This window comes from Anabrus simplex, chromosome 8 (assembly GCF_040414725.1).
Source record: "Anabrus simplex isolate iqAnaSimp1 chromosome 8, ASM4041472v1, whole genome shotgun sequence".
Lineage (NCBI taxonomy): Eukaryota > Metazoa > Arthropoda > Insecta > Orthoptera > Tettigoniidae > Anabrus > Anabrus simplex.
The window spans coordinates 13,262,607-13,282,573 of NC_090272.1; the positions used below are offsets into that span (position 1 = coordinate 13,262,607).

Below are 19,967 nucleotides of genomic sequence, written 5' to 3' on the forward strand. Positions count from 1 at the left end.
CTTTTTGTCCAATCTTCAGATATTTCATTATCCTTCCATATTGTTCTGAGAACTCTATACAGCCACTATATTCCTAGTGGACCAGCAGCTTTAATCATGTCAGCTGTAATTTCATCAGCTCCTGCTGACTTACCACTTCTCATCCTATGGAGAGCTTGCTCTACTTCTGTCCATGTAATTGGGATACCTTCGTCTATTGTTTTCTGTTCTACATCCTCAACAGAGATCTCATTAGGGCCATTAAGGAACTTGTCAAAATACTGGCCAAATTGTATCCCTGATATCTATCATATTGTGAATTATATTCCCATCTGCTGTTCCCAGAGCTGTAATTGCTTCTTTATCTGATCTTTTACTTTGTACTATTCCATATATAATTTTCATATTCCCTTTACTGTCTTCTTCCAGTTTAGTTGTAAATTCTTTCCAACTTTTCTCTTTTTCTTCCCGTACAATTCTCTGGACTTCCAACTTCCTGTATCTATATTCTTTGGCCATCTCTTCCAATTTATTGTTGTCAATTCAATCGCTGTTGATTCTTCTGTCAGACTTAGCCACATCAAGAACTTTCTTGGCTTTATTCCTTTTCATTATGGCTTCTTTCACTTTATTATTCACCAAGATGTTCTTTTCTCTCTAACAATTCTGCTTGTTCTTCCACATATTTTATTTGCACTACCAACCAGACTTGGCTTAAAATCATTCCATTCTTCATTACCTTTCTTTGTGTCTGTTATTGGTATTTTAGCTCTGATTTCCTCTTGAAACTTCTGTTTGACTTCCAGATCTTTCAATTTCCAGTCTTTAATTCGTGGTTTTCTTCTTCTTGTTTACTTTAATAATAGGTGTAAGAAGTTTGATGATTAGGGAATGAAACTGAACCCAACAAAAACAGTACCATTGAAAATCAGCAGACGTACCGTAATATAAAGGCAACATAAAAATACAGGACCACCAATTTGAAGTATGTAGAACACCAGTTCAGATATTTAGGAAGCGTAATGGTTAGTAATAATAGAGCTGAAATAGAAATAATAGGTATAAAAGCCTGAATTGCCATAGCTATAGAAAGCTTCAACAAGAATAATAACTTGTTTTGTGGTATACTGGAGAAAGATGTGAGGGAGTATACAGTACAAAAACATGGTCGCTTGGAAAGGAAGAACAGATGAGGAGGTGTTGAAGAGACAAGAAGAGAGGAGTGTGCCAGCTGTGTTTAAAGACAAAGCAGAATTGGACAGGAGATAATTGCAACATGATTTCTTATTATGTGTATCAATGGAAGGGAAATACAAGGCTGGTTAGCTCAGTTCCAGCACCTGGGCATCTCCAGAAACTGTAGAAGTCAGTGTGACATAAAACCAATATTATTACAAAAGGGAGAAGGAGGAGATATCAGCTATTAGAGAACATTAGAGATCCTAAAACATCGACTTTCCAAACCACTAAATGACAAAACTGAATGTTGGGGATATTAAATCATGTTATAATTCTTAAGCAGGCTGGGAAACAACTGCACCAACAGAGCTGAAATTGAAATCCCGATGACTGATGACATACTTTTGATTTTGATATATTTTACTGTTTCAAACTGGGGGGGGGGGGGGGGAATTTTACAGGGGTATGTCCCAAATTTGGACAATTTTGTTCTACATCAACTAATCATCTACAACTACTACATCGACAGGTAAATGGTTGGCCCTATCAAAAAAAAACAAGTGCACCATGTGGCCTTGAAATGAGACTACAAGAAACATCGTATGCATTTTCTTCATAACTCTAATGGTTTTTGAAAAAATTGAACATCCTCTGTTTTATGCTATGGCCACCTTCACTAATGAATAGACTGTTCATTTCACTTGAAGTAGGTTTCACTAACCCTGTTCAGCAGCATTTCTATAAACTGGTTCTTGTTTGTTAACTGACCAGGTAAAGAGTTACCGCACTATTCTGCGGAACGTGTTTGAAGTGTACAGTTGTATTGTTGGGAGAACTCAGTTTGTTTTATTATATTCTTTACGGTCTCCTATTGTGAGACCTTCATTTTTCATAGGTTCACACTTGAGGCATTTCCCACCTCTCAAGGTTCTTGCCTTTTCTTTGCCGAAACCTACATTTGTATTCTGTGTTTCTATCTTTAGACTACCTTTTTCATATTATGTAGGTTTAGTATTCATATATAATAGGTATAAATTTCACTTTTCACCTCAGGTACCGTATTCAAGTCCTAAAGAGGATTTCATTTTACAGTTCTTCCCTTTTCTTCCTTCTTTCTTTTCGTCAGACTTGTTTCTTCCTCCTTCAAGTAGTTTAATTATTAATCATAATAAGTACTGAAATACATTGACCCAGTCCTGTAAGAGGTCATCCATGGCCCTTGCGGTGTTTACATGGGCAAATACAGTAAAGGATATCCCAAAGCTTTCATCAGAGGGAGAAGCCTGGTGACCACCGACAACAAAACTCTGGATAGTATGGTACAAACCACTAAAATGTTCAATGCCCACATAACGCAGCTCTGTCAAATCCATTAAGTACAGGAACAAGGGCAGTGATCTTCACAAACAAGGTGGTCAAGATAACCAGTCTGGAGTAAGCATTAGTAGCAGTGAGGATTTTCACAGGATCCTTGAATTCTCTGTACATGAAAGACAAAACTTCACCTTGAAAACAGCCATCGCTTCAGTTTTAAGATTGAAAACTTACAGGAATTGACCCAAAATCCTTCAAACACACCACTCACAGCATGTTTTAACTTGCACCATAATGCACTGGGAACAAGTCTACACAACAGTTCACAGAGCAATGCAGCAATGCATGAAGCAAACGACATGACGTACAACGAAGCACTTCTTCTTTTTCTTTACAAGTTGCTTTACGTCGCACCGACACAGACAGGTCTTACGGCGACGATGGGACAGGAAAGGCCTAGGAATGGGAAGGAAGCGACCGTAGCCTTAATTAAGGTACAGCCGCAGAATTTGCCTGGTGTGAAAATGGGAAACCACGGAAAACTATTTTCAGGGCTGCCGACAGTGGGGTTCGAACCCACTATCTCCCGAATACTGGATACTGGCCGCACTCAAGCGACTGCAGTTATCGCGCTTGGTAAAGCACTTCTTAACAATGAGTAGAGCGTTAAGGCAATATGTGGAAAAGACCTCAAGAGGGTAAGCAACACAACACTGAGGTACTAAGTGTCTTATAATATTATTCGACTGGAGCAGCAAGTGCAAGACATCCTCCTTAAGCTCCTTCCTCAGCAGCGAATTGTCTTCATTTGAGTCGTTAGGAAAATATAAAGTAAGATGGGTGTCGTTAACTTTCTAGATGCTCCAGGGGGTACTGGCAAAATGTTTTTCATTAACCTACTGTTGCCTCAAGTTAGCAGAGATAATGCGAATTGCATCCCCACGTCACATGGCGGAAGAACGGCACAGACGACTACGTGCAATATCAGGCGGTATGGGCAGTAACTTGCCCGTAAGGGATAAGTCCACCGTGGCTCACAAGCGCACTCTAGAAGCAGGACCTGAAGGGAGAGCTGGTAGTTCTGTTGTTCGAGGACTTCAGTCATGAGTATGAATGTCCCCTGGAACTCATTCTAACAAAGAACACCAGGGTCCATCTGCATAACGACACAGGTTCAGGACAGTTTTCAGCAGATCTTCTTAAGATAGGTGAAGGGAATTATTCTGCTGGTGACAAGCACAGAATCTTACTCCTTCCAAACTTTGTTACTCGGGTCACTTCTACCAATAAACTCATTTCGTTGATGTTTCCTGATATATGCCACAACTACCTGTCATGTCACTGGTTGTGCTCCAAAAAAATGAGAACTTTTAGAAAGGATGTGAAGGAAAGAGCGTAAGTCACTGGCAAGAATGTGGTTCTAGTGTATGAGACCCTCGCCAGGATTACTTGATACAAGAATTGGACAAGTAGGAAAAAGAACAGAGTGATTTCTGACTAAGAGCAGTGTTGCAAAATTTGGGCTGGGAAGACTTGGGAGTAAGTAAGGAGAGGAGTTGCTCATAAGTGGTATATTCCGAGCTGTCTGTGGAAATATGACATGGAATGCCATTAGTAGATGAATAGGTAAGAGGATCATAAAACGAAGATTAAATATGAATTGAAGAGGACAAATTGGGGCAAATATTCATTTATAGGAAGAGGAGTTAGGGATTGGAATGATTTAGGCACCAAGGGAGATGTTTGATAAATTTCCAACTTCCTTGAAATCATTCAAGAAAAGATGAGGTACAATTGATAGAGTATGTATCAGAGGTGACTGATGAGGGAAACCTGGCCACTCCATGCTCACAAACAAGTCTCACTTATAGCATTTTGTTACTGGTACCTTGTTTTCTCCTCTTCTTTTCTCCTGTCTTCACTCAGTTTATGCTGTTCCTTCCATTTTTCTTACTCTTCTCCTTTCCTCCTTTTACTTACCTTTTTCCCCCTGACAATTCTTCTTAATTTCCTTTTCTTAATTTCTTATTCACTTCTCCAACTCCTCGTCTCTGGCACACTCATGACAAGATTGTTCTTGAAATACTCCTTCGACTCAATGGATCATCAACACGACCTGATAAGAACGATGCAATCGTGAAATTTATATAATCACACAAATTTGCGCACAGTGTGCTCGTCAGATCCTTTAGGCCACCGTAGTTCAAACAGCAAGAATCCCATTGGTGTCCATTTACTCATTTTTTCTGTACTGAAAATCTCTTCGGTACACAACCTAATATAAGTTGCAAAAGTTTTTCGAAAACTTCTCACATTGACTTCGTAGTAGTAATATTTTGTTTTCCCTTAGAAATATTGTGTGTTTCAAATCGTCTTCATTTGCTCCAAGCCAACTTATCTTAACAAGATTTCCACTGTTGTGTTTCAGGGTACAGGGAAGCCAATGACCAAGAAAGAACTGAAGACAGAGGCAAATCGTAAACGTAAACAAAGTCTAGAGAAGGAAGATGAAGACGAAGGAAGCCGTGACTGGTGGACCAAATACTTTGCAAGTGTGGAGGCTAGAATTGAGGTAAGAAAATATAATATTGTGGAGTCATGAGTTGAAGGTGGGTAGAATCCTTAAGTGCACCTGACCACCTACGTAGTGTTACCATGCCAGGAGATAATGAAGAAGGTGGGCAGCCATTTCGTTCTTCCTTCTAATGTGTGCAGTGATAAGTACTTTCATCTAAAGTGGTTTTTATAAACTGCTCAGCGGACCTCTTTATTTGTTCAACCATCACAAGGAAATGACTGAATATATTTCAACCATCAAGGACAGGGTTGACAGACGTTTTCCAAGTGAAATCGGAACGTATCTACATAAATAAAAATGAATCGCTAAATGTGTTGCTAAGCTCAAAACTCGGGAACGGCTGGACTAATTCGGGTAATTCTTTTTTTCAAATATTCGTTGAAGTCCGAGTAAGGTTTTTACGAAGAGAAAAATTGGAAAAAATGCCAGGAAAAACGTAAAAGCCCCATTTCTCTTTTTCCTTTGAAACTGTTTTTCTCTCTTTCCTTCCCCCACGTTTGCGCTTTGCGCTGTCCTCTAATCCAGCGCGTTTGCCAGATGTCCGTAAATCTCTATGTTATCGGTTAAAATGAGTGAATATCGGATTATGTACAAAGGTTTCAAGCCGCATTTGATGCCGTTAAGAAAAAACGGTTTACAAAATTATTGAGTGTGAAAATGTTAACATAATGGAATGTTACCTCAAATGCAAAATCTTCATTGCATAGAACTTATTATGTCATAACTCTTATTTTATATTCACTATATTTGTAATTTTTTCACTGCTGGTAAAGGAACATTTCAGCCCCACGTAGATAAGTTTGTTTTTAAATTTAAATGATAAGAACATGCACTATTTGTGTTTCTTTTCAGTCATGTTCAGAGATTTTTATGTGCAGGCACGAAAAAATCAGTCGCTGACCAACTTCTTTGCTAGTGAATTTGCATGGGTGGTCAAAACGAGGCAAATGGTCTTCAGATATGGAAGTTATTTTTAAAATAAACCCCAAGTTCTTATCTCGCTTAGTTCTCAGTTTGTGATAGGAAGAACGTCTCCTTGGGTTTTGGTTTCGCGCGTGACTCGGCTGGCTGGCTGCCTCGACTGCCGGTACGGATCTCCCAAACATACGCTCTCTAGACAGTCGCATGCAGTGTCGTGTTTTGTTATAGTTGCGGACCTTTGTCTACCCTGATTGTTTTTAAATCTTCTCTTCTCAACAAACAAGTTCATCGATTTCTTTGGTTGATTGATTTAATTTGTGTGTGCTTCCATATACAGTATACTCATTTCAAGACTCATGCCGCCTATAAGACGCGGTGGTGGTGGTGGTGGTGATTATTGTTTTAAGAGGAAGTACAACTAGGCAACCATCCTCTATATAACACTAATCAGAGGGAAAAACTGGAAGGGATCCAACACTTCGAAAAATGAAGCTATCGGCCAAAGGAAGACAAGGGCCACGAAGGGCGTGAAAATGAAAGACTCCCTAGCCCTCGCAAACCTAATAGCGTCGGGGTCGGAAAAGAACAAGAGTTGACCAAGGGAGGTCGGATAGGATAGATGAAAGTGAGGAGCCGGGCACAAGTAAGTGGAAGCAATGCCAGGACTCAGCTGAGGGCCCCGTGGTCGCCAACCCACGCTCCAAAGTTCAGAGCCCCTGAGGCCCTATAAGACGTGGGCGGACACAAGCCAAGCTAATTTTCAGTCTAATCGAACTGCACAACAACGTGAAGAGCGAAATGAAACTGAAAAGATTCGGATATCACAAACCCGTGCAGCGCGTCGTTCAGCTAATAATCTTGCAAATTTGAATCGAGCTGCTTTCAGTTACGATGTTTCAATTGACTACAGTGCCTATCAATGCGTTGCTATTGGATCTATGATCTCAGTTTGCCAATATTGTAAGGCATTGAAATACAAAAATGAAGCCGCTGGATTGTGTTGCGCAAATGGCAAAGTGAAATTAGTGCAATTGATTCCACCACCAGATCCACTGTACTCATTGGTTTCAGGAACAGGAACAGATTCCATACATTTCCTTACAAATATCCAAAAATATAACAACTGCTTTCAAATGACTTCATTTGGGGCAACAAATGGTACTTCGGGACAATTTCATGCCAACTTTCAAGGTAACATATAACAAGCAGAATGCCCTGGATCTCAGGCCATCTGATAGGCCTAATCACAACATTGTAATCAGAACTATCCATCCGAATTTTTGAACTCGCTGGATTTGCCAGGATTGCCGCCTCACATTCTTCAATTCAAGGTCTGATCAGTGCGAAATATCAACTAACCGCGTCTTTGTAATGGCACACGGCTAGCGGTGAAAACATTACTGACCAACGTGATCGAAGCAACCATTCTAACGGGGAAGTATAAAGGAGAAGACGTTTTGTTACCACGCATCCCTATGCTTCCGACTGACATACCATTTGAATTTAAACGACTGCAGTTTCCAGTGCAGCTCGCTTTTGCTATGACCATAAATAAATCCCATGGGCAGTCATTGAGTGTTTGTGGCATTAATCTTGAAAACCCATGTTTTTCGCATGGCCAATTGTATGTTGTCCGTTCCCGTGTTGGAAAACCATAAATTTGTTTGTTTGTTTACGTGCCAGGTATTCAAACAAACAAAAAATATCGTGTATCTTCATAGTGTTGACTGGAATCAGTGTTTTCTATGATAGTTATTTCCTACGAAATGAAATGGCGTATGTTTTTTAGTGCCGGAAGTGTCCGAGGACATGTTCGGCTCGCCAGGTGCAGGTCTTTTGATGTGATGCCGGTAGGCGACCTGCGTGTCGTGATGAGGATGAAATGATGATGAAAATAACACCTACACCCAGCTCCGTGCCAGCGAAATTAACCAATGATGGTTAAAATTCCCGACTCTGCCGGAAATCGAACCCGGGACCCCTGTGACCAAAGGTCAGCACGCTACCCACTTAGCCATGGAGCCGGACATTTCCTACGAAGAAAGAGGAGTAATCTTCACGCCATCAACTTATCAAATTACTTGATTTACAACGGGGGATAATTATGGCTCTGTGAGAGATTTGAACAGCTCCCATCTGTGTTAGGCGTCTCCGAAGACCTTAAAAAGTAGTTAGTGGGACGTAAAGCAAATAACATTATTATTATTACCATCTATGTTACAGTCTATCAGGGTTATTTCTGGGTAGTGATATGCTGTGACCTATTTGAGCATTTAGTTATTCACAATCAAGATATTAATATTGCAGGTAATGAAAACACGTCTTTCCAGTAGTTTGTTATTAACTTTTGGTAGCAATAGAAAATTAACTCATTCGATGTTGATAATGTAGTCATTTGCATTATTCTGATTTTTGCGTGCAGTACGGACTGAATTTGAGTTCGTTCCATTGTCATTTATCTTTGATAGAACGACGCCTGTCGGGTCAGCTAGTTTCTGAATACAATTTGAGCAGTTTACTTCCTTGTGATGACTAAACTAGCCGTGTAAGGGAATGTTGTCATCCATGGACAGGATCTCTCAACTCTTCAAATGGTGTCACCTTGATTCACAGGGAATACCAACTACTGACAGCAGTGAAGTGTACGCGGAACTTGGGGAAATACCATTTTCACACTGTTGACAATTATGTTGTCTTTAGAATGCAGACTTCTAATGGACAATTCAAAGTGGAGCCTAATTATGTGCAATAGGCATACTCAGGATTTTCATCAATCTCAACTCATTTTAAACGGGAATTGGGTTTTTACCAGGAAAATCAGGAGGATTCCGCTTAAACTGTGATACTTGAGCATGCGTTATTGCCACTCATTGTGAGCTATAACTCTGTGTTAAACTGTTAATTCACTTTTTTTGAAAGTAAACAGGACCTTCGGAAGTATTGTACAGTACGGTTCTACAATAGCTCGATAAATTTGAATCCATTGTAGGTGTTACAAAAATGAAAGAATGTAAAAAAAAGAAATACGAATGACACTGAAGCATTTTCAATACCACTTTTTTTTTTTAAAGCATGTTTTCTGTGCATGTTCCGAAAACAAGTCCTTGTCAGGGTATTCACAGTTCAAAAGTTGCTGATTCCTGTTCACGATTTTTGTTTTTAGTCATGATGAGCTTCCATCCTCGTTCTTGAAACCCAAATTTCTAGGAGTGAAAGTTCTCCTCAGGGTGGTCAATATTCCTTTTTTTGTTCTGCCACTTTGCATTCTTGAAGACTTTTGCAGTGTGTTTTCTGTGTTCCTTATATTCCTCAAAATCCTTGCAGTTTTGCATCTGTTTGATGGTGTGGATCCCTTCCACAGCAATCTGTCATGATCGTTGTTCCACTAAGGATATTTTCTCTTTTTTGCCAAGAATATCATAAGTTTAGCTGCCTCCTGGTTTGTGTGAGTCCAAGGATTCTCCATGATTTCTTGATTGACCTTTAATTTGTCAGTCTAAAATCTCTGGTTCTTCTTCTTCTTCTTGGTTAGTTATTGGACATCGTCGTAAGACGCTACGTCCAGTCACTGGTTTGCGGGATAATTAATGTCTGGGAGAGGTGGCAACATTAGAAGAAATTAGTACACTACGAGATAGTAGGGTTAGCTATGTAATGAAGCTAATTACAGCCGGTAATAATGAAACTGAGGAAAATACCAATAATATAGAGGCTAAACTATCAAGGCATAACACAAAAACACTGGGACACAGGGTTCTAATGCTTCACGTCTGTGTGGTCTGTCACGACGTCTTACTACAAACAAACAAGACCGGACCACAAATAGGGGTTGGGATGTGAAAGTTCGTACCTATAGGGAAGGAAAAGGTTACAATTGCATGTTACAGGTAACTAAAAAAGTAAGTATTAAGTCTACAACGCGAAAAGTCGGTTGGAACACTAAACACGAGACATTTAACGGCAGTTGGTAACCCGCATGAAGAAGCTTAGCTATGAATTCGTGACGTTGATGTTCATATGTCTGACACTGAAAAAAGATATGATTTACAGTACCTACTGCCCGACCGCATGGACATAAGTTACTTTCGATAAGATTAAGGCGATAGAGATGAGCAGGCGTACAGACATGATTTAAGCGGAGCCGTATGATTGTAGTAATATGACGCCGAGTATAGTTACCAAAGGCGAACCACGGTTTATGAGGAATATCAGGCATAAGCGTGAATAAGTGCTTACCTTTCAACTGGGAAGTTCGGCGCCATTCTGCACACCACTGATCGCGGATGAAGTGACGACAGTGTTCCCATAAGTCTGTGTGTGGAACTGCGATGTAGTAGTCTAATCCAGTACCCTGGGCGGCCTCTTTAGCTAGGATATCTGCTGTGACGTTACCGTGTATTCCAGAATGGCCCGGAATCCATGCGAATAATACATTAACATTACGGAGGGACAAGTCATAACTTAATTTGCGTAAATTTTGAATGTACCAATTATTGGTATGTTCGGGATTGTCTAAAGCCATCAAGGTGCTTAAGGAGTCAGTACAAATGAGAGCTTTTAATATTCCAGAATATTTTATGTACAATAAAGCCTGGCGTATGGCGAAAATTTCGGCCGTGAAAGAAGAAGCGAGGTGTGGGAGAGTGTATTTTTTGTTCACATCCAGTTGGGGGGAGTAAAATGCAGCACCTACGCCAGTTGGGGATAGATTCTTTGAACCATCAGTGTAAAAAGTAATATATTGCTCTTGGTTATGCCTACTGAACGCAAATTGAAATAGACTGTTCGTGACATGACTATTTGTTCGTAGTATTGGTGGACGAGTTTCGAAGATAGTGTGAAGAATGTCGGGTTTAAATGTACTAGCTCGAAAAGGTATAGAATATTTCGGGTGGTTTAATGTTTGTACCATGCTAGTACGAAAGTGACCGAATTGGTTAAATGCCCATAATAGAGCCGGTTGATGTTCTGCATTAACATTCCGGTTTTGATAATATTCGTGTAACAGCTGTAGTTTCGGGAGGATTGGGTGGCGATATTTATTTAATTTGTTAAGAAGATATTTGCTAGCGAGTAGTCGTCGTCGAAATTTTAATGGCGGTTCCGATGCTTCAGCTAAAAGTGCGTTCGTTGGGGATGAAGACATAGCCCCCATGATTAAGCGGAGTATTATCTGCGCACTTTTTAGTGATAGATTTACACCCTAGTGCTGAAGCGGTCGACTTCGGTTATTTTCGAGATTCGTATTGGCAACCTTTGAAACACAAACTAAGAATCGCTTATCATCGCTGTGCGCCATCTGGCGTACACTTTAAGTACTCGTACTGTTGTCGTTTACACAGCAAAGCCAAACTACAGAATTCATGCTAGGAACACGTTTCGCAACGGGAAATGTTATATAGTATTAAATATTGTGTGTGTGACACAGTTGTTTGCTTAAAATAATAAAGGTTTATAAAATTCATATCGATCGATCATATTATTGATTCAATTCAGATTTCATTTCCATTCAGTTGGCAGTATTAACGGAACCCTTCTTACTTCTCCAACGAGTACAAAAATCTATCACTAAAAAGTGCGCGGATAATATTTTAAACTGAAAGGTATCAAGTTTGCGTAGTTGGCTATTAGATGCTATATCAAGAAAATGACAGCCATATTCGAATACTGACCGGATGATATTTTTATATACCGTAAGAAGGACATATGGATCCGATCCCCAGGTGCGTTTAGTGAGAGATTTAATGATAAGGTATTTAGTTTCTAATTTGGAAAGAATATATTCGATATGTTCTTTCCAGAGTAATTTGTTATCAATTTTAACGCCTAAATATTTGATCGAAGTTTTGATACGAATCTCATAGGAACCAAAGGTAATTGGCGTATGATCATAATTTCGTTTCTTCGTAAAAATCATTGCAGAGGATTTTTGAAATTCTATTTCTAAATTATGATGTAGGAGCCATCTATGGAGGATCGTTAATGTACGTTCAATGGTAGTACGGGATTCAAGTGCCGATTCTTTAATGGAATAAATAACTATATCGTCAGCATATTGTAGGATTCTAGCCTGTTGAGAAATCACCCGCTCTAAGTCAAAGGTATATAACAGATATAAGATAGGGCTCAAAATATCACCTTGTGGGAGACCTTTAGAAGTGTACCTAGAATCGAGACTCTGGCCATTGGTCTTTAGAAAAATGTGACGATTGGTGAATACTTGCCGTATGATATTAATAAACGGAAGAGGAAATTGCCACTTATGTAATTTGGCAAGAAGTACTCCAATGTCCACATTATCATATGCTCCTTTTATATCGAGAAAGATAGCCGTCAAAACGTCACCTCGACTTCGAGCGAGTAATAAATCTGTAAAAAATATATTAAGAGCGTCTGCCGTACTTCGGCCTTTCAAAAACCCAAACTGATACACTGGAAGTATATTATAATATTCTAAACACCATAGAAGACGGTGCAAGAGGATTCGTTGAAAAGTTTTACGAAGGCAGGAACCCAAAGCGATCCCTCTATACCCGTTTGGGTCTTGAGGATGTTTACCTTGTTTTAATAGTGGTATCGCGCTAGAGAACAACTTTCTCAAAATTCTGACAAATCTTGTGAAGATAAGACTAACAGAGGAAATCGACAACAAGATCCCAGAGGAACAATTTGGATTCAGGAAAAACCGAAGCACCCTACATGCAGTCAAAAACCTCATAGACGACATCGAGGAGGATATAAGATTCCCAAAAGGAAAATTCCACGCAGTATTTGTCGATTTTACAAAAGCGTTCGACAATCTCAACAGGACCTTAACATGCGCCAAACTAGAACAGATGGTGGAACAAAACAAGGAACTAAGCGTCTTGATACACAACATTCTGAGTAAAAACACCATCATAATTTCAGACAACGTAACAACCTCGCAAGAAATTATACAGACAAACGGAGTGTTACAAGGAGACCCCCTTAGTCCCCTTCTGTTCAACGTAGCCACACATGACGTGGTCCAAGCAATAAGAACTTCCGCTCCGTCCCTCAAGATTTATATATACGCAGACGACATGGTGATGGGTTCTCACGATACTAACGAACTCCAGAAAGGAATAAATGCTCTAGGAACATGGGCTGAATACAACGGACTGCAAATAAACGCAGAAAAGACAGTACACATGGTCTTCAGGAAAGGAGGACGCCTATCTGCAAGGGACAAAATTTACCTCAAACATGAACCTCTACAAACTACGAACAGCTTCAAATATCTGGGCGTAACGGTCCAGACAACAGCACACTCATTCAGAATTCACACAACACAACGAGCAGCTGCCGCAACCAAAGCCATCTACGACATCATGCCATTAAGACAACTTTCCCTGGAAACAGCTATAGCCCTCTTTGAAGCCAAAATCGTTCCTATTCTAACATACGGAATAGAGATAACATGGGAAAAGTTAAGCTATAAAGACCTAATACGAATGGAAAAAGTGAAAGCCAGATTCTTGAAAGCAGCCCTCGGAATTTCAAAGTACACGAAGTCAAGACTAGCGTACGAACTCGCGAGAGAAACATTTCTAATAGAGGACCTGAGATGGAAATTCAATCTGCCCTGTACAGAGAACTGGAAGAAACTGCGGTTAGAGAGGGAGAAGAAAAAGAAGGAGATATGGCCAGAGTTCTACTCTTCAGAGGCCATGATGAACAGAGCATGGACCGGCACAAACCAGGAGCTGAGACATTTTGTAAATTCCATGGCAGTCCATGGCTACCATCACAAAATATGTAGGTCGAAGACATACCACGACCCGGACTCGATGTGCATATGTGAACTCTGTGATAAACATTGTGACCGATATCACGTACTGTCGTGTAAAAATCGTGTGAAATCAATCATAGACCTCTGTATTGATTAATTATCCTAATACTGCACAACTTGTGCGCAATAAAGTTTATATATAATAGTGGTATAATTTGAAAATCGTTCCAATCGACAGGAATTGCATGGCTGTCGAGTATGGCGTTAAATGTATTTAGCAGCGTTTGCTTAGCGTGGAACGGTAGATATTTCAACATTTTATAGGTGATAGAATCTCTGCCCGGACTAGTATCTTTTCGATGTTCGAGTGCCATATCTAGCTCATGGAGGGAGATATTCTGTAATAGACTAGAAACTTTTCGGAGGAAGGTATTAAACTATATTCATAAGAAGGTTCCACGTAATCTGGTGTTAGTTGGTGGTAAAATTGGGCAATTCCGTTAGGGTGCGATTGAGAAACAGAATTTGTATGAGTATTACTTAAATGTTGGATGGCTGCCCATATATCTTTGAGAGGAGTTTGTCGATTGATAGATGTGACAAATACTTTCCACGCTGTTCGTCGTTTTTCATTAAAAATAGTCTGTATAGAAGCGACTATTTTTTTATATTGGATATAGTGATCATAGGAGCCAGATGTTCTATAAGCTTTTAAGGCAGCTTGTCTGCGACGAACTAAAGACGCACATTCGGAATCCCACCTACGAATAGCATTTCTCTGCATTTTAAAAAACCGCTTGTGTTCAATAGGATGATAAGTATCTAAATAAGAATGAATAAAGGATAATAGTAGATCATAGTCAAGAATATGTGGAGCTGGAAGTGTAGAGTGGATTTTATCTGCAAGAAAGGTCGTGAATAGCGTAGAATCAAAAGAGCGGAGATTACGGGATGCAGTAAAGTGAGAGACATTCCGGATAACCTGTGGGCCTATATCTATTAGAATGGGAAAATGGTCGCTTTGATGGGTATCATAAATTACATTCCAATTTGTTTTATGTGCCAAATCTACTGTGCAAATAGTGAGATCTACTGCACTTTTATTAATTTTAGGAGCTGTTAAACGAGTAGGAGAACCGTCGTTGAGGATAACCAATTCCTGTTTTACGGTGATTCTTCCAATATTCCGCCCTTTGGGGCAACTAGATATGCTCCCCCAAAGAGGATTGTGGGCATTAAAATCACACCGATGAGGGTGTTGTTTTGTGAGAATTGTGAAAATAATTTGTCCCATTGGGCATAGTTACCTTTTATCCACGGCGGGCAGTATATTGAAACCACGTTCCAATCTTGAATTTTTACTACAAGGGCTTGAGTGCCCGGTATGATATAGTTTAATGGAGCTTCCTGAAAGTAGATGTCTTGTTTGAGTAAAATGCATGTACCTCCAGAGATGGGTGCATCATGCCGTATGACCGTAAAACCTTTCATACGAAAATGAAAATGAGATTTCAACCAAGTTTCGCTCAATAAAATTACCGCAGGATCAAAAGAATTTATCAAACTCACTAATTCATGTTTCTTATTTAATATGCTCCTACAATTCCATTGCAGTATCCGCATGTTTTACTTGGCAGTAGGGGAAGGTCCCACGTATAGAAGAAACTCATCATATACTGATTTTAATTTATGCTTCCATGGGACGTTTGGGCCCATTTCTTCGAGTATATCTGCAAATTTGTTAAAGGCGTTTCGACATTGTTCATTAGAATTAACGTTTGATTTACAATGTAAAGGCATGACAGAGGGAGATGCCGATATTGGCGCGTGGGGATCCGAAGGTTGCCCTTGAGGACTTGGCTTCCGTGATGTAGATGCAGTCTCGGTAGGAGTAGCAGGTATCAAACGCACTATTGGAGTGCCAGAATGTTCTGGAACCGTTTTCGGATTACTTATTAAATTCAGATATGATGCCCTGTCATAACCTGGTGTGACAGGTGGGCGGGGGGGGTTACTAACTACCATAGTAAATTTACGCTTTCGAGGGAGAGTTTCTTCCGATTGGGAAGATCTAGTGGGTAAAGGAGGGAAATGTTGTGGCATCATAAGGGGGTTAGATATGGACTCTAATGGGGCAAAATAGCTTTTTACTTCGAAATATGATTTGTTTTCATCACTCATAATGCGTTTCTTTCTGTTGTTTGTGGATTTCACAACATTCAGCCCCCGCAGGGTGATTTTCTGCACAATTAGCGCATTTAACTAGTTGGTGAGTGCAATCTTCGGTAGAGTGATTTAGTGAACATTTTCCTCATCTCGGCTCCCTGGAACGACAATTAGTGGCGGTATGTCCATACCGCTGACATCGTTTGCATAATAAAGGAGAAAATATAAAGGCCTGAACCTCTAAAATAACCTTAAAAATGGACACACTTTTCGGAAGTTGTTGACTTTCAAATACAACCTTCACAGTACCTGTAGGAATATATTCAGTTTTTCCCTCTTTGGAGGATCGACGGTTTAGACGTTTGTTACGGTGTAACGCAATTTACTCTACCCTGTGAACCTATTTTGAACTGGCAATATCGCCGTAGAAAATTTTAATCTTTCTATATGTCTAAGCGGACGGATTCCCTCGTACTACTACGTGCTTTGGTGATACTAATCGAACTTATTTATAATTCTTATTGTGGACTGATGGCAACGTCTTTGGATTATCGCATTTCTGAATTGTACAGACTGTTTCATTTCTCTTACAATAAGTGCTGCAATCTTCTGCCAGACACCCACAATGAGTTACCCCTCCCCAAGCGGTCTTCTACCTATCAGAGCGCGGCTACTTCCTCATGGAGCAAACCTCGCCATTTTGAACCCCGACAGTACGCATTGAGAAGTCATGGCGTGCGGTTGTGTTTATTGGATCCTTAAGATGTTGGCGTCAGGTTGGTGTGAAGACCCCGGCTGAGAGTCTTGAGATGTGGGTTTTAAACCCAAATTACTTTGTTTCCTGCATCGTCCTATTATGATTCTTTTCGACTAATTCTGACCTGGGAAAAGCAAACTCATCACGAAGCATCTGTAAGTATGTGAGGAACTAGCTCATCATGGCTAAGCGTCAGATTCACCCAAGTAAGTGGCTTCATCATTTGGCAAGTTATATCCTGTGAATATGAAACGGCAAGGAAATTCGTGTGATTCGTGACTTGAAAATTAACTCCTTCAAGGTGGAATTTCGTGAAAATAATTATTTTGGAAATTACTAGCAGAGGGACGTGTGTTAAATTCTAATAATATAATTATTGGTATGTAACAACTACAAAAATGAGGAAAACCTTTTAAAATTAACTATTATTTTCACCCGTTAATGAACTTCATTGATCATGTAAATTCAAATTGTGTCGGGCACTTAATGCCATTTATACTGCGTGAGGTTCCGCAGAAGCATATAATTCTGGTTTCCTTGGTTTAAAAAGAATAACCTTGCTTCTTTTTTCCTGGTATTTAATCTTTTGCGTTTCCTGATTTTATTTTTGTTTCTTGCCTTTGTTGTGGTTTGTACCATGATTGGTTTGCGGGCGTATGTTTTCGTTGCTATGGTAACGTTTTGTTATCGGGAGATGATGGTGATTGTTGTTTGTTGTTTTGCGTGTTTTATTGTGGAGCCGGAGTTTGCTTAAGAATTTCCGCTTTCGGTGGAAAATTTATTTGCTCCTCACTTGATCTCTTACGGTTTTCTCCCTTTTCCCCTTGTTTACTGTGTGTGTTTTCCGTGCGCTAATCTTATTTGACCCCTCGTAGTTTATTAATTTGGCTAGAGTTCTATGCTCCTGCGAAGCCTCCTCTTATTAAGAAGGTGCAATGAAACTCGTTGATTGAGTGGCTTTCCCTAGGTTTAATACGTTAGTTTTAATTTCATTTTAGTTAGTCTAACAAACGGGCCCCGTTTAAACCTTCTGTGAACTATTTAAGTTTTAATTCGAATCATTTTCTGTTATTATAGTAAGGTTATCAAGGTGTACTGTTTCTGGTAATGATTTAGTGTCTTTAATTAGTACAACCTTCTGTTTTTAAACTAATGATTTGCATCAGTATCATTTTCTGAAAAGGACTACGTTTTTCAGTTTCATCCGTGTATTTTCTATTATTCACTAATTGTTTTGAACTACTTAAAATACTTTTATTCCCTCAGATAGGACGATGTTCTTTTGGTTTCATGTTAAGTTTTCATTCTTTAATTAAAAGTTTATTTCATTGAAACCAGTGTTTCCTTTATTATCTGTGTGGTTCAGCGCCGAATCAAGGAATTTTAATCCATTTCCTCTGGGAGTTTTATTTGGGCCTTCCTGGGTAAGTAACTGTTGGATGTAATTTTCCTATCCTTGTGACTGATTTCCTTAATTTGTTTAATAATCATTGTTTATTTAACACCGGTTTATAGGTAGTACCGACCGGTGTTTGTTTGCTAACCGCTAGTGTAGTGTACTTACTGCGCTGGTGGTTTAGTAAAGTGGTAGCAGAAAGCTCTGGTTGTCTTTTTTCTTGAGGGCGCTGCTAACCATTGTCATTCTTTCCCCTTTTTCCCCTGGGTTATTGTACTTGTGATGGCATTGAAGCACTGGATTATGAAGGATGACTGTGTATGGTAATTATATGCATAATTGTGAAAAGAAATGCATTCATCTTGTTTAAAGGTATTACCTTTTGTTTCATGTGATTATCTTCATGGAGTTCTGTGTCTTTCGCCTTCGTGGTGTTTTGGTGTGTTTCGGGTCAAGTGTATGCGGTTGGTAGCCCTGTTACCAGTTGTTTACTCTCGCTGTATGCTGCTTCCTCGTTTCCTGCTTCTCAGGTGACCTGTAACTTTTCCTCTCTTGTTTCTTCATAAATTGGTGAGTACGGCATTATTGATTTAATTTGGAATTTGGTGTATTATTGTAAACCTTGAAACTGTTGCTAGTATTTATATTTGGATACAAATCGATTGAGCTTGGGCTTTGAGCATGCTACGGTTTGCAGTGTGCTCTCCGTGATTCGTGTGACATATCTGTTTTGGTATTTTAAAAACTACGTGTGTGTTCTCAATACTACTTCGGTGTGCATTAATTGTAATTTCTACTTGCTAAGCTCGTGTGATTTTATTCCCCGTGTGAAGTGCAGTTGGTTTTGGTTTAAAGTATAATGTAATAGTTCGTGATCTGGGAACACTTTATTGAATTATTGGTCCTGGTCTTGTTTTGATTCCCAGATTTAATATGGTGATTATTATTATTATTACTGTTTCCTGGCCTGTGTATTTGTCAAGGTGTGTACCTGCATTTTATATGAGAAACTACTGTTTCTTAATGTGTTCTACTGTGCTAGTACTGGCGTGTGAACGGAAATTTTATTTAACCTAAATTTAGGCCTAAGCATCGTGTGTTATCCGTTTGTGCTACTGGTATTGTACCATCATATATTGGAAATTATCTTCTCCTAGCATCGTTATTACCTGGTGCCTCGTATTTTAATTGTTTCTGGTGTAGTGTGATTTCTCTGGCGGTCGTGTTTTCCGTGCCCTTTGTGCATATTTATGTATTAAATCGACCTTGGGCTTGCTCGTACGGTTTTCATGCTAGCTCTGATTTTTCTAATTTTAGTGAAACCTAACCGGTGGTGAATTATTTATGCTGGTTTTGAATTTAACACGCTCTATTGTGTATCAGTAACCTTGGCCTGGCAACCTTATTTAACCATTATTATTACATGCAGTGTCTTGTGGCCAGTTACGTTATTTACTGGTGTGATAGCTTGGCAAGCCTGTTATGACTATATTAACCTGTGTAGCATCTGTTTTGATTATTTATGGCCTGTTGATGTGATGGCTCTGCTTTTGTTGCGTGTTTGCTGATCTGTGCTGGCTGTGGGGTCGGTGTTTGCAAAATTGCATGAATGAAGTATTTCATTTTTACCCTGTTTCACGGTTGGTATGGATTGGCGAACTGCTGGGCAGAGGTTTGAGTCATTCACCCACCTCGTCCTTAATACTATGTGTTATGGGGAAGGCATTGCTTACGGTTGTATACGGTTAACTTGTGAACCTTTTACCTGCGATATATGTGATAATGTACTGTTGGAAACTACCTTTGGCCGAATTAATATCATTCTTATGCTCGCCTTGCTTCCTTTGAAAATTTATTGTGATCTACGGTTGAAAATTGTTGAATTAGCCTTATATTTGGTATGAGCTGCTATGTATTAGTGACT

The 19,967-nt window shown here is 39.5% G+C and overlaps 1 protein-coding gene across 1 annotated transcript in view; it reads left to right on the forward strand.

Annotated features, from left to right (window-relative positions):
• The window catches only part of mfr (misfire), a 426,204-nt gene that overhangs the window by 229,907 nt on the left and 176,330 nt on the right, over positions 1–19,967 (forward strand). The window contains exon 18 of the mRNA XM_067152717.2: positions 4,901–5,044. Coding sequence (XP_067008818.2) covers positions 4,901–5,044 — 144 coding nt within the window. The remainder of the gene's footprint in view (positions 1–4,900; positions 5,045–19,967) is intronic.